Source organism: Urocitellus parryii, chromosome 9 (genome assembly GCF_045843805.1).
Source record: "Urocitellus parryii isolate mUroPar1 chromosome 9, mUroPar1.hap1, whole genome shotgun sequence".
NCBI classification, from domain to species: Eukaryota; Metazoa; Chordata; class Mammalia; order Rodentia; family Sciuridae; genus Urocitellus; species Urocitellus parryii.
In genome coordinates this window covers 89,213,337-89,228,633 of record NC_135539.1, presented here as the reverse complement: position 1 = coordinate 89,228,633, position 15,297 = coordinate 89,213,337, and the positions used below count along the sequence as shown (strand labels likewise).

Here is a 15,297-nt window from a genome sequence, read left to right as displayed (position 1 = left end):
GGGATTGAACCCAAGTCCTGCCACTGAGTGCTGCCCCCAACAAATACCATATTTCAATATGGGGCTCTGAAAAGATATGAGACAATCATTGTCCTCAAAAAGTTTGTCAGATTCCGACATTGAATTTCTTTCTTTGAAACCATCATTCAAGCAGGACAGTTCCTGCGAACAATTCTGCAAAGGGCTAGAAGAGAGTTCAGTTTGCCCTCTGCATCTCCCTTCAAAATCCCTGGAATGCTGTTCAAATTTACATCCACTACACAAGTTTTTAAACGGACCTGGCAAATCCTTAACACTAGTTATGATTTAGCTTTTCCATAAAAAGGCAAATAAAAATGTTTTGAAATGCTGCTCCAAAGGTAACAAAAGATAGATTAAGATTTAATTATTAACATGGTCACTTTAATCATATTGTTTGGGTTCAGGAGAGAAAGCATACATAAAAACCCTTGGGAGAGTAAATTCTAGAAACCAAGAAAAGAAACTCTGTGGCAGTCATGCAACGCACACCTAACAGGGTCAAAGCATAGGCGCAGCGTTTTTTGCGGGCGCTGGATTTCTGTCCCAGGATCAGGTGGGGACGGCCTTTGGTAGCTTTGTTCAAAGTGGACCCTGCTGGCCAGGGCAGAGTGGGTCCAGCAAGCCTTCCCGCCGAGAACTGCACCAGGGTGGGATCTGCATCTCTACAGCTTCAAATGAAAGTACAAAGCAAGGTTCAAGAAAAAAAAACCTCTCCTCTTGGCCATTTTCTAGGGGGTGCTAGTCACCCTCTGCTCTGAGTCCCCCAAGTCGGGACAAACGGGTTCCCGAGGCGGGAAGTTAGTGAACTTTTACCTTGGGAAAATGGGAAGCTGGAGCAGATGGGGCGGTGTGAGGGGGCATGTTGGATGGGGGCGGGAAAGGGCGGAGGTGGTTTCCTGAGTGTCTCCCTCAGGAACCATCCCTGCGCTCCTAGAGCAGGAGGGAGGAGGTGCTCAGACAGCGCTCACTTCTTCACTTGCTTGGTGGCTTTCCAGTAAAAATGGGCCAGGGAGAAGCGCAGGGCTTGGAGAAAGGCAGGTAGCTGCGGGAGCCAGCCGCCCAACCTGGGCGCAGTGGCAGGGGCGGTGGCTGCACGCTCAGCCTCGGCCCCCGGCAGGGCAGCAGCGACTCTTCACTGCACCAACCTGCGGGCTCGGGCCGGCTGGGCCAGCGGCGGCCCCTCCCACCGCACCCCACCCCCGCCGCTGCCGCTGCCGCTCGCCCGGACCGGCCCGGGTCCCAGTCGGTGCAGCAAGCAGCCGGAGAGCGGAACGCCCGCTCGGGACCGCAGCCGCCGGGCGACGTCGCGGCCACCGCCGCCGCTGCCGCCGCCTCCCCGGGGCACTTCTCTCTCCCAAAGCAGGCTCCCCCTCCTCCCTGCATCACTCATTCCCCCGCCCCAGCTGTCCGCCCCCTCCCCCGCCCTGTCCCGACCCCGCCCTCGCTCCTTCGGCCCCTCTCCTCCTGCGACCGCCCCTCCCGCCCAGCCGCGCGCTCCCCGCCGGCGTCGGCACTCCGCGCTCCTGAGCCCGCACACTCCTTCTCCACCCCTGCTTGGCCTCCTGCTCGCCTTCAGTGCTCCGCTCCCTGCGCGCTGCTCTCATCCCGAGTCCGCTGCGCGCTGGCTGCCGCCTGGTCATGTCAGGATGGAGATCCGGCAGCACGAGTGGCTCTCGGCCTCCCCCCACGAGGGCTTCGAGCAGATGAGGCTCAAAAGCCGCCCCAAGGAGCCCTCGCCCAGCCTGACCCGAGTGGGCGCGAACTTCTACAGCAGCGTCAAGCAGCAGGACTACAGCGCCAGCGTCTGGCTCCGGAGGAAAGACAAACTCGAGCACGTAAGGACGGCTCGCTCCCGGGGGCCTCCGCTTCGCACTTGCAGCACCCACCCCTCCTGAGGTGGTGGCCAGTGCGCGCTCAGGGTTTGGGAGTTAGGCGCGGGGACAAGGGCGTCCAATTCCTCGGTCCGATCTGGGGGCTTTTTCTCCTTCAGTTTCTCGCCTTAATGACGGGATTGAGGGGGAAGGGAGTGGGGATTCCCTTTCAGGCAACGCTTGGCCCCTGCAAACCCAGACCTTCTCACCAGCTTCTCTCTGTAGGGTTCATATGCACTCTGTTTTGGGGGGCGGGGGTATATGTACGAGGTGAGTATAAAGTAGAAAGTGCCATAAGCGTGGCGTTGTAAGGTAGAGGGTTTAGAGGGGCGTTTGCCTGAGCCTTTTGGGCCATTTCACTCTGTCCAGAAACTAAAATTGATGAAACTGTAAAGTTGTTACTGGAGACCCAGGTTGAGCCCACACACAAGCCATTGGAGTTTTCTGCAGTGTGTCCACCGAGATGAGCAGCTGGCGATCTTATCTACTTAAGCCCAATTAGAGATTTGCGCGTTGCAAGGAAAGAGATGAAAGAATGAGCGGATTTCCCTGCTACCCCGAAACCTGCTACTCTGCAGGGTGGGAGCCTGGGAGCTTGGGAGTTAAGATCTCCACTCATTTTGAGTGCAAGCTTCGGCGCGCAGTATTATTGGCTCCAGGGTTGAGCCCCTGTGACTGGCCATTCTGAAAGGAAAAAGTCCTTCTAAAAAGGTGTTATGTGAATTCTTGGGGTTTTGCAAATCTGGCCCGCCAGCATCTTTTTAAGCCAAATGTTAAAATGAAACTAAGAATTATCTCTAGAGTGTAGCACAACTAGGTAAGGAGAATTGCTCTTTTCTTCCCTTGGAACAACAGAATCCACATTGAGTCTGTTAATGGAATGTGGAGGTTTCCCTGTATTTGGGTCATGACGCCAATAATGATAAAAAAGATAAGATCCAAAACTCCTGTAACTCACACATCTTTCCAGCTGCACCAACCTGAATCCCATTTGCCCCACCCCCACCCCAGGGCTTTTTGTGGACTTTGCAGCACCCAGGGCTTCCTAGGAGGAAGCCTTCAAAAAGGTTTTTCTCTATTACAATTTGCAAGGAGGGTCTGTTCCTTTTTTTTTTTTTTTCTCTGGCCTGATTAAATCCGTGGAATGACTAATTCTAAAACCTGAATTTAAAGCTTTGAATTGATTTACAAGCTCTATCTTGTATGTAGAGTCATTTATTGATGCCAGAAAGATGCCTGAGATCCATAAGACCACAGAAGTCACTGTTGGAGATTCTATGATGCCAAGTTGTTTGAAAAGCAACAGCAGTATCAATTTAAAAACGTATACTCTGGAATTAACGAAGGAACTGGTGATGTGAGTTTAAAGGGGGCTAATAGCATCTTTATGTAATTTAGTTCTTGATATTGTTGATTTAGTGCCAAGAAAAAATGATCCAGCCCTAGAATGGTGACAGAACAAGTCTTCATTTTAGTTTTTACCCTGAATGTGTGTTCATTTGCAGCTCGTGCTTTGGGCTGATCTGTTTCCTTTATTCTCTTACTGAAAATCAATAGTGCAACCGTCTATAACTGTGTCTTCTTGAGTCACAGATGTTGCATGCATTATACTTAAATGCTTTCTCATGTCCAGATTTTAATTTAAAGTATTATACCTACCATGTGGGCCACAGCAGCCTCACCTTTTTGCACAGGATGCTGGGTCCTCTCCTGAGGATTAGAGATCAAGCAAATGAAGAGCTGGTTCTTTGAAAGCATGTGTGATCTGTGTTTATTTCTTCACTCAGATACTCCAAAAGAGAGCATTGCATTCATTAAAAAAAAAAACAAAACAAATCAATCACCTCATTTGTTATTAAAATCAGAATAGTGTTTGTTCTGCTTTCTCAACTATGTTTCACGAGAGATGTGTATTCAAACCCACTTTCAATTAGAAATGGGGATTTGCTTCAGACGAGTTTTGTTATATTCTTCCACCTCTTTGCGATATCCACAAACATTTTTAATGAATTAATATTAATGAAAGTGCTATAAAAATTAAAGTCATACAAAGATATAAATTTTACTTGAATTCAAGCATTCAGTATTTATTATATATGTTGGGTTTCATAGTCTGTGATGTTTCAGGTAGACCAATGTTACCTGAAACATCCAGACCAATTTGAGTTTTAAAACCCATAACAAAGGTAGCCTGGTATATGGTTGCCACACAAAGCAGGAGAATGTTAACTTTATTGTAGGCAATGTTCTGAACCTGTATGTTGCTTTCTAGTTTAAATATTGCAGGAATTAGGATGAATGTGTCATAGGAATTAAAAGGCAACATGTGATGGTTTAGAAAACACCTTTCTTATTGTCTAATCAAATAGATGACCACCATTTTTATTATGTTAAAAATGAATTAATAATTATAATGGAGATCATATGCCTGAAAACAGCCTCTCAGTTATTTTGCTGGTACTTTAAAAGCCAATCTAAGTATTAAGGGGATAAATAAATTATGACTTCAAATGACACACGTATTCAGTCATCACAATAACGGGATTCCCTGAGATGAGATGTGGCAGTGGGTAGATTCTGTCCAGACTTCAGAGGCACGGCTTAATCTGAAAGTCAATAACACAATGGAAAGTGACAGCTACAGAATACATTTCCACCCACTTTGCTAAAAGTGAGAATAATTTATCTCTCTCTCTTTCTGGTTTAAAGGCTACTGGATGAATCCCCAGGTTGGGCAAGAGGAAAATGACATGAATCGGTTGAGGATTAGAATATTTTCAATGCATCTTTAAATTTGATTCCTGTCATTGATTTATCAGTACTTAAGACGAATACCTACTTATTAAGAAAGAAGTATGGGTAGACAGTTTTTCCATTGCTGAATCATGATTTGAAAAAGGTATAAGCAAGTTGTGTTCTGTGTCATGAATTCTGGACTTTGAACTCTGGTAAAGTTACTGGCCACATACCTAATGTTGTCTTGTTAGTTGCACATTCTGCTTCTTATTCTGTCATAATGCCTACAGCTTTAGAAGGCATTCGACTTGGGAAGCAATGGAAGTCGTATTCTTTATAGGTTACAGTTTTTACTTTAGGTACAATGTAGAAGTGAAGAATTACAGTATAGCAAAGCAAAAGGGGCTAGGACCACCCCTTCAATACCCTAATTCCACAAGTCTCAGCCCTCTTTGGGCTAAGTCACTTTGAGGACAGTGATTTCATAGGATTTGACTATCCCATAAGACATGGCATTAGGCTGGTGTCCTTTATGCTCTGTGCCCTTTTTATCATTACTTTTTTTATCTTTTAGAATCGGGGAGAGATGCAGAGGCTCCTTTACTCAGGGGGTTTTATGCCAGTTAAAAGTCTCCTGGTGCTATTTATGGAGAGGGTGATGCCTTTTTTTCTCTTCTGTATATTCAATTGGCCTTTGCTAAAGTGTGGTTGAAAGCAAGGGTTCTGGTTAGGCAGACCTGAGTTTAGACTCCGACTCCATTTCTTATTAATTTTTGACCTTAGGAAAAGAGCTCACCGCCACCAAGATGCAAATTCACATTCCTCCTTGAAGAGTTTGCAGGTTCACTTGAAAACAAGCTCATTCCTGATGCTCATTTTCATGATTACCAAAGCAGCTTAGGGGAAATTGGTAAAATCAAATGATGACTCTCATGCTCTACCCAGAAGGGATACATCCATTTGACTCATGCTTATTGGACAAAGAAAGTTTATGGTCAAGGCTACTTCAAAGGGAGTGAGGGAAGATAAAGAAGGAGAACACCCCTGCTTAGCTCTTATTAGGAATACCACAGCACATGAAGCACTTAGTGTAATGTTGGGCTCATTTGAAATGACCAACATGAGGTACTTATATGTGTAATTACTTCTCAGGTGCTGCCTAGCTCTTTTCTTTAGGTATAATGTAGAACCTTCCCACTCTACCCAGAGGATTCCCAGACTTCACATTTGTGATCAGCCTGCTTGCCTATAGTGCTGTACCCAAAGCATATGGATCCTTTGGCCAGACAGTCCAACTCACTGTCCTGGGACTATTATACTGTCCCTTTGCCTGGTTTCCAGTCCAGTGTGTGAGTGTCTTACTCTGGCCAGCAAGTCATTCCCTTGCTCCTTGCCTGCTCATTCTGAGGTGGGCTCTTCTGATTCTCACTCTCTCTGCATGCCCCTACAAGCAGAGGCCATCTTTGTGCCCTGTCCCCAACACCTGTTTCTTTCCCAGCTCCTGCTAGTGGAGTTAAGTTGAGCAATATTTCATTTATCTGCAAGAAGATGGTGATAGTTTATTTAAAATGGAAAGATAAGATCAGAGAGAGAATTGTTAAAGAATTGTTAAAGAATGAAAGAATCCTTAATGTTCATACTTACAGTGGACCATAGTATCTTGATTTAGTAAGTGTCTTACACTTGCAAAAGATTGTCTCTTCTAAGTGTGAATTTGCACCTACTTTAATAAAGTTTATGCTATCAGTGAATAGTAAATAAATGCCAAGTGCACACTTGCCTACTGGAATAAATTATTCACATGATGAGCAAAGAATAAATAGATTAGAGAAAAATTGGTCTCAGTGGTCCTGGCTCATGTTATATAATGCCATTTGTGTCCCACAGAGCAGATCCATGAAAGTGTTATACCCCACAGAGCAGATCAGCAAAGCAGGGAAAGACAAAGTTCAACCTCAGGGAATGAATCTTTAAAATGCTCCATTAAAAGTCAAACAAATAAACAAATAGTCTGGCAAACACTTAAGAACAATTACTAGTATTATTTCCTGTGATTTTGATCAACGGAACAGACTCACTCTAGGCAGACACAGTACTGTGCCTTTCTTACTCAACAGTTAAATGAATGTTTAGGTGTCTCCTGAGTATCTTTTAATGGATCTCAGTGTTGTGTCCATTTATTGTACTTGTCACTACTACAGCTAACTTGTATTTTCCCACTAATGGACTCCTTCCTCTCACTGTGGGTTGACATTGCAGTTGTTTTGAAGAAACTATGGTTTCTTTGAACCCTGTTGGGTATGGCTTACTGATTTATTTTAATGTAATTATAACCAGTGACTTACCATATTTAATAGATTTAATTTGAGAAGCTCAAGATGATTTGATTTGAAGATTTCTTTTTCTTAACTTCCCATACCAACTTCTCTCTAGTTTCTTTAAAAGTTTTACATCTGCTTACAGACTTATGTATCTATCTGAGGTAGAAATCTATGTGACCTTTTTTTTATTTTTTATTTTTTGAATGGGGGTGCTGGGGATACTTAAGGCTTTATACATGATAGGTAAATTCTCTACACCGAGTTACATTCCCAGCCCTATGTAGCAGTTTTTAATGCTTTTGTTTTAGCTTTAAATCAAGAGATCTGATGAAACTTTTGAACTTCTACACGTCTATAACTACCATATTCTCTCATATTGAATTGATGGTTAGATAACATGGACAGTAGAGTTTATGGCAAGATCTTCCCCAGAAAAGATGCTTAAAATATATTTATATATTTATATATATTAAGAACATTAAAGTTACTGGATTGCATAAGGTTCATACCTGCACAGATTATGTTGTGAAAAACTTTAGGTACAGCACATGGGGAAGAACAGTTGAAATGTCTAACAGTGGTTGTTGAGGAGAGAGACCATTTTAACAACAACAACAAAAAAAATTAGTCACAAATTCAGCATTTAAGAAGGATTTAAATTAAGAATGTGACAAAATTATCTACAATGAAAAATCCTATTGATGATTAATGAAGTTGTCCAATTTGAACTACTTAACATGGTGTCATGATCTTTGGATAATAAATATGTTTTTTATTCTCCCAAGTAGATGGTGAGCCTTCTAAACATAAAGTTTCTCTGAAGGGAACTATTATTGTGCCCCAACTAATAAATTGTGAGGTCTGATCCAACAGTAACTTGGGGGGTTTAGCTGAGAAGATGAGACTCATTGGCATAAAAAAAGACCAACTAGCTAGTTCATCAGTTGACAGATATTTTTTGAGAGTATCTTGTATGGGAGAGACACTGTGTTAGGATACTGTGAGGACTTTAATTCAACAAGAATTTATCTGACATGAACTGTGTTGTAGACATTGGAGATTAAACAAAGATTAAGATGTTTATAGTTTTATATGTGCAGTAACAATGTGAGTGTAGCATTATCAATCATACCAAAAAAAAAAAACCAGCACAAGAATACTACTTCAAAGGGTCTTAATGTTCAGATAAGGAGAAAAAAACAGTTAAAAAGCAAATAATGAATATTATCATGTATCAGAACAAAGTTGAATTCATTCCAGTAATGTGAAGTTGATATACCCATTTGAAAATCCATTAGTGTAATTTATCATGTTAATAGACTAAAAGAGTAAACTCATATTGATGGATTTGCTATCTATAGATAGATGAAGAAAAAGCATTTGATTATTTGATGAAATGGTGTGTACCTAGGCATGATAAAATAAGCAAACTAGAAATCAAGGTAACCCTTAGTGTTCTGATAGTTTCCCAACACCGGCTAATGATGAAATATTGAAAAATTATCTGCATAAATTGTGAATGAGACAGAGATTTCTGAATCATCACTTCTATTCTTCATTGTACAGGGAGTCGTAGACATTACAACAGGGCAAGAAAAAATGAAAAATGTAAGTATTGAAAAAGAAGTAATAAAATTGTCATTATTGACACATGGGGTGATTGAATACATTTGAAAATCCAAAATAAACTAGAGATCTACTTAATGAATTTATAATGTTACTGGATTTGTCAGGGCCATTGGTACAAGGTCAGTATATAAAATTAAGTTAGAAAAAAATTCCAAAATAAAACTAAATACTATTACCAGTTATATTAGTATGAAATAACAAATACTAGGGATAAATCTAACAAAAACTGGTAGGATCTCTTCTTAATTCTCTGTCAGATTTTCTATATAATAAATGCCATTTCAGTTAAAATCTCAATCAAGTTTATATGATGAAAAATGGTTCTAAAATTTCTGTGGAAAACAAAGGGCCAAGAACAGGCAAGACGATCTTCAAGAAGAACAAAGAAGACTGCTTACAGTTGTCAAAACTTATAAGTCTATATTAGTTAAAGAAGTAGGGGGTAAACAGATCAATTAACAGGTAAAAGAGTGCAGAAACAGATCTGTACATATATAGATACACAATTTATGACAAAACTGATAGAGAAAGAGTCTTTTTTTTTTTTAAAAAAGGTGCTGGGTCATTTGTGCATCTCTATTACAAAATTGATCTTAATTTGTCTTTTGCACCATCTGCAAAATTCAGTTTTATGTGAGTTTTAGACCTAAATTATGAAGAGAAACAAAGAGGCTCCTACAAAATTTAATTAAGTAAAAAAAAATTCATCACCTGGGACTAGGGAAGAAGTTAAATAGTTTTAATAATTCCAGTTATTAGGATTGATATATGTACTACATTAAAACTAAGCACTTTTGTCTTTAAAAGATAACATTTAGAAGGTGAAAGGCAAGTCACAAAGTAGAAGGATATATTTTCAATATACCTTCTGACAGAGGCTTTTTGTCCATTATATATAAGGAATATCTACAAATCAATAAGAAACGTAAAGAGCTGAACAGAAACGTAAGCAAGGCACTTGAACAGGAGCTTCACAAAAGGGGCTATCTGTCATCAGTCATCAAGAGAGTATGAAGTTAAAAGCATGTACTATATAACCAACTAATATCTAAAATGAAAATGATTGACAGTAACTAGGTGGTTATGAATATAAGGAGCATTTGTAGTTCTCATAACTTTTGGTTGGACTGTAATATAGAGCCATTACAGAAAACTGTTGATAGTATCTGCTAAATTGAATACATATATATCTTATGACCCAACAATTTAATCATATATTTATGTGTGTATATATATATACATATACACACACACACATATCTCTACATATACACGCACACATCAAACAAATGCATTCTCACCTATACCAAAGATCTACACAGATGTTTATTGAAGCATTATTTGATTAACCCCTAATAGAATGCATCTCTAATATGCAACTATAACTGGAGGGACAGTTACATTTTAATTTATTCCTATCATGTAATACATTAATTAAGCAGTGAAAAGAAATTATGTAATGTATCTATTGCATATGTATGAGCCAATGTGGATGACTTTTTCTGACATAATAATGAGTGAAAGAGGACATAGTATGATCCATTTATGTGCAAAAAAACAGGAAAAGCTCAATTGTAGAGAGAGAATTAATGATACTTTTGAGTGTAGAATGGGTTTGAGGGTCTGAGAATGTAGCTTAGTGGTTGAGCACTTGCCTAGCTTGCTTGTGGCCATGTGTTTAACCCTCCCCATCTCAACATAGTTAAATCAATAAAAATAATAAAAGGGCATGAGGGAAGCTTCCCAGGAACCAGTAATATTTTCTCTATTATATATATATATATATCGTATGTCAGTGAGGGTTTACAAAAAGTAAATAAAACATGGTGCCCTTGACCTTTCTTACTGCTCATCTCTGGCTGTGCCTTCTTAGACTGTATGCTTCTCCAATCCTACTGTCTGAATCCCCAGCCTTGGGTCATCATACCCTCCATCATCGTTGTCTTCATGTGGGACTCGTTGTGTCATGTCCCTCATATGGCTTCCTGGATTGTTCCTCTTCTCATCTCACTATTTGCTTTGGGCATCCCTACCATGGCATTCCATTGTACATATTGCCACAGTATTCTTTTTTTTTTTTTTTTTTTGATGGGTGAGCGGGGAGTGGGTACTGGGAATTGAACTTGGGGGCACTTGACCACTGAGCTACTTCTCCAGTCCTATTTTGTATTTTATTTAGAGACAGGGTTGCTTAGCTCCTTGCTTTTGCTGAGGCTGGCTTTGAACTCATATTCCTCCTGCCTTAGCCTCCTGAGCCTCTGGGATTATAGGCTTGTGCCACTGTTCTGGTTTTACTGTACTGTATTCTAATTGTTGCTTTTTTGTCTTCTCTACTAGAGTACTCTTTAATCCTTTTTAAGCTCCCTCAATGTGCTTAGTGAACTGTGACGGTCTTGGTTCAGAGACCTACAATCACTCCTTTTCCAAAGAAGGTAGTCAAGGAAGGCTGCACCCTTGTACTGATGAAGCTAGTGCTGGGCTGAAGAATACTCTCTATGTAGGTTCAGTGAGCCAGGAGGAAGCGAGGCTGATTGTAAGACAGGTCTGAACCAACACTTTGATCAGAAATTGGGCAGAAAAAAGCCTGTTGAGAAGACCAAAGAGTTTAGTTATGACTGGGGACAGAGTTTGTAAAAACACCCACTGAGGGGCATCAATGGGCATGAGAACTTTGAAAAATTTTGGGCTTTATTTTGTAAGCAAAGGAAGATAATTGAATAGGTCCTTTATTTGAAAAGTCCAGGTTTCCGAAAATACAGTGGTAACATGCAGTGTTGAGGAGTAAGAGCCTGGAATTGGGGATACTAGTGTAAAATCTTTTTAGTGGTTTATGTAGGAATTGCCAAGGAAGTGACAAGAAGGTGGGGAAAATAGAAAAAAACCAAGAGGCACAGAAGCAAGATGTATTGTGAAAAAAGAATTCATAGTGCCGGATTGGGTGTGGGGAATCTGAACAAGCTCATCCATTCAGTAAGCATTTACTGAGTGATAGAGAATGTGCCAGAAATTGCTATTGGAATGATGGCTACAAGAATGAACAGGGAAAATTTTAAAAACTCCTTGAGAGTTGGAATTTTGCCCTGTTCATCTTTGTATCTTGGACTCAAGCCATTGTTATTGTCTTTATCCACATTATCAATTTTATTATGATAATAATTAACATTAGCATGCCAATACCTGTTCTCTAGAAGGAACTGAGCTTCAGGCTTGGGAGATTCAAGTGTGTATGATTGGATCTTTGACCTCAGGTTACTGGTGATTTGCCTTTCAAGACTTAAATTACATTTTATTACCTCTAAGCCTAAAGCCTGGTTGAGTATCCATCTTTCTCATGTGGACCTATATATAACACCATGGGCAGGCATTTACTATAACACTTGATGTACTGTTATATTAATTGCCTGATTGTCTATCTTCTTCCCTTTTTGGAAAGTTTGAGGACAGTGTCAATAACAATGTACTCTAAATGCCCAGCACAATGCCTGGTAGATACATACTATCGATTAACTTACGTATTGAAAGGGTGAGTGAGTGGATGAATGAATACATGCTTAGTGAGGCTGGGCTTATTATACACGTGAGTGGGAGAGAATGATAGCTTATTATGATAATTGCCAGATAAATGCTACAGATGTTCAAAACAACAAGAATTCAGTGGAAAGAAATACAGATGCTCCAGGAGGAGCTATTGAAGAGGCATTCACAAGGTCTTGATTAAATGTCAGATGAAGAAGATAATAGACAAGGCTACATTCTAAGTCATTGCAGATTGAGAATCCATTAATCTTTTTTAAGACTTGGGAAACAAAGTCACCTTAGTAATTTATCTAATGTCATTGTTTATAGGTGGACTTTTTGGGGGTGTATTTTCTTTTCTATATATCTCAGTTTTAATTAGTATAGAGAGAAGGTTAACTTTTTTATTTTCCATGAGCAGTTTGACTTGTTGCCCGGTCTAAATCTGCTGGTTCATTATTTTAGCTCCTGCATGCTCTGGCTCAATATTCTTGATCAGAGTCTGGGGAATGTATCAAAACTGCCAAAATTTCCATAAAAACCTGCCACTCTTTATCATCAAGAATCTCTTCCTGTGATTTCCTGACTCTACTGTTTTTAAACTTTTTTTCATTTCCTAAAATCTTCTTGCTTTAATTCCTGATATGTGCACAGGTTGCTTAAAACATGTCCTATAAGATTTCTACCTTTTTAAAAAAATAAATTTTTGATTTTGTAATAACTTTAGATTAACAGGTAAGATTCATAAGGACAGTACAAACATTTTCTGTATACCCCTCACCCAGTTTTAGTTTTCCCCAATGCTGACATCTCAACTCCAGTCTTTATTCGAATTTTACTACTTTTTAAAATGAATGCCCTTTTTCTGTTCTAGGATCCCATCCAGGGTGCCACATTGCATTTGGTTGTCATGTGTGCTTAGTCATGTCTGGGCTGTGACAATTGCACGGGCTTTCCTCATTTTTCTTGACCTTTACAAAGCATACTAACAAAGTGTTCCTCACTTTGGGCTGGTGAGGAATGTTCCTCACTTTGGGCTGGTCTGATTTTTTTTTTTTAAATGATGAGACTGGGATTATGAGGTTTTGGGAAAGAATACTACAGAGATAAAATACCCTTCTCATTTCATCCTATCAGGTTATATGCACTAGCCACGTGACATCACTGATGGATATGGGTCTCAGTCACTTGGTTAAATTAGTGTCTGGCAGGTGCCTGCACGGTGAAGAATTTTCCCTTTCCATACTCTATAAGTGTTGGAAGTTAAGTCCAAAGCCCCCACATTCAACAACTCCTGGACTGGAAGTAACTGTATTTATTATTTGGAATTCTTCTTTTAGGAAGATTTATCTCTTCTCAATATTTATTTGCTCAGTCCTTTTACTTATATCAGTAGAACTTTTGGATATTTATTTTATACTGTGGATTTAATCAAGTTCTTTGTTATTTATTTGTTCCTTAAGTGGTACCTGCTTTGGTCATTGGGAGCTTTTTTAGGTCAACTGCTGTGACCTTGGACAGGCCTCCTTATTTCTGGAACTACAAAATTCTCCAGGCTCATTTTGTATTTTTTTCTGCCTCTTCTTAATGTGGTCTTAAATATATTTTTCATAAGTATTATCTGTCCTAACTGAGTCCACTTTTAAAAGGCTCTAATAAGAGAAATACTTAGTCATTTAATAGATAACAATAAAAGCCCAATACAGATATTTTGATAAAGATGGAATATCTTCATTTGAACTTGCTATAGAACTCCAGGTCTGTAAAGTCTCATCCAGATGATAAAAAGAAGCTTTCTACTAATCAAATAGTAGGGCATGCTGAATGGTATACTGACTTTATGTCATATTCAGATATTGTGTGTGCATGCTTATGTGTGTGCACACATGAATGTACACACATGTGCACATTCACACACAAACACACACACATGCATTTTTGTGCAGACAGATTTTCTCATTCTTTTTTTTCCTCCTCAGCATCAGTGATTTTTTTTTGTCAGAAGATTAAGTTCTGTACTTGGGTATTAATAATTCCATTCATATTTCAGTTCCTAGTTTAACACTGTTTACCAACCTTCTTCATGCTTAGAATGTTGGCTTATGTATAAAAAGGGGGTCTTAAATGGTTAGCCATCATGGTTTTGTCTTTTCTGAGCCAAGATACTATCATCTGAGATTTCAAATCACCTTCAAAAACTTACTTGGGAACTTTTCAACAACGGTCCATCATATTAAGAAAATATCTCCCGAGGGAAAAAGAGGGAGACGGGGAGTTGCACGGAAGATGGAAGGAGAACCTCATTGTTATATAGAATACATATATGATATTGTGATGAGAAAAAGAAAAAAAAAGTATGTCACATTAGATTGGATAGAGAGAAAGGATGGGAGAGGAGAGAAGGAGTAGGGGGGATAGGAAGGGCAGCAGAATAGAATAGACAATATGATTGATGTATGTACATTCCATGTATGTATTATATGTCAAAATACATTATTCCGTCATGTATGACTAAAAAAAATAAATCATATGGTAAAAAAAAATATATCTCCCAATAGAACCAAGAAAAAGAGAGAAAAAAAAATTATACTCCAAGGCAGACATTGATTTTCAGAGGGGCACTTCAGGAGTGGAAAAGTGTTGAAGAATAGGAAGAAATTTTATCTGGTGTCCTTGTCTCTCTTTCCAGGATGCTTGTTTTCCTTTGTTCTACCTGCATACTGTAAGTGCTATTCCAACAGAGTTAATTCCTGCTTTCTCATCCTTCTAACTCTTCGTATCCTTCTATGCACATATTGGGTGCTCATTCACAATGGTATCCCATAAACCAAAAAAAAAAAAAGAAAGAAATCAACTATCATTATGATTATTTTTCACTCTAGAATATATATATTACAAAAATGAGATAATGGCATGACAATTCCCAGGGCTTTGCTGAAAGTGGCCTGTGGGAAAAAAAAAGTGCTTTACTACCCCTCTATGCATTTTCTTCAACAAAAACCAAAGATGAATTGGAAGTTCATCTCCTGAGGGTAAAGGAGGAAGAAAGAAGGGCAAATGCTCAGGGGCCACAAAGAACAGATGACTGGTGGGGGAGCAAAGGAACATTAGCAACGAGTGGTGTAGAGGGAGGCTTAACATAATCATTGCCAGATGTAATGTCAAGATTACTTGTCCGGTTTGAGTAGGAAATTAGGTGGATA

At 39.6% G+C, this 15,297-nt stretch overlaps 1 protein-coding gene across 1 annotated transcript in view; it reads left to right on the top strand.

Annotated features, from left to right (window-relative positions):
• Positions 1–1,667: 1,667 nt before the first annotated feature.
• The window catches only part of Pld5 (phospholipase D family member 5), a 398,582-nt gene continuing 384,952 nt past the window's right edge, over positions 1,668–15,297 (top strand). The window contains exon 1 of the mRNA XM_026390749.2: positions 1,668–1,856. Coding sequence (XP_026246534.1) covers positions 1,668–1,856 — 189 coding nt within the window. The remainder of the gene's footprint in view (positions 1,857–15,297) is intronic.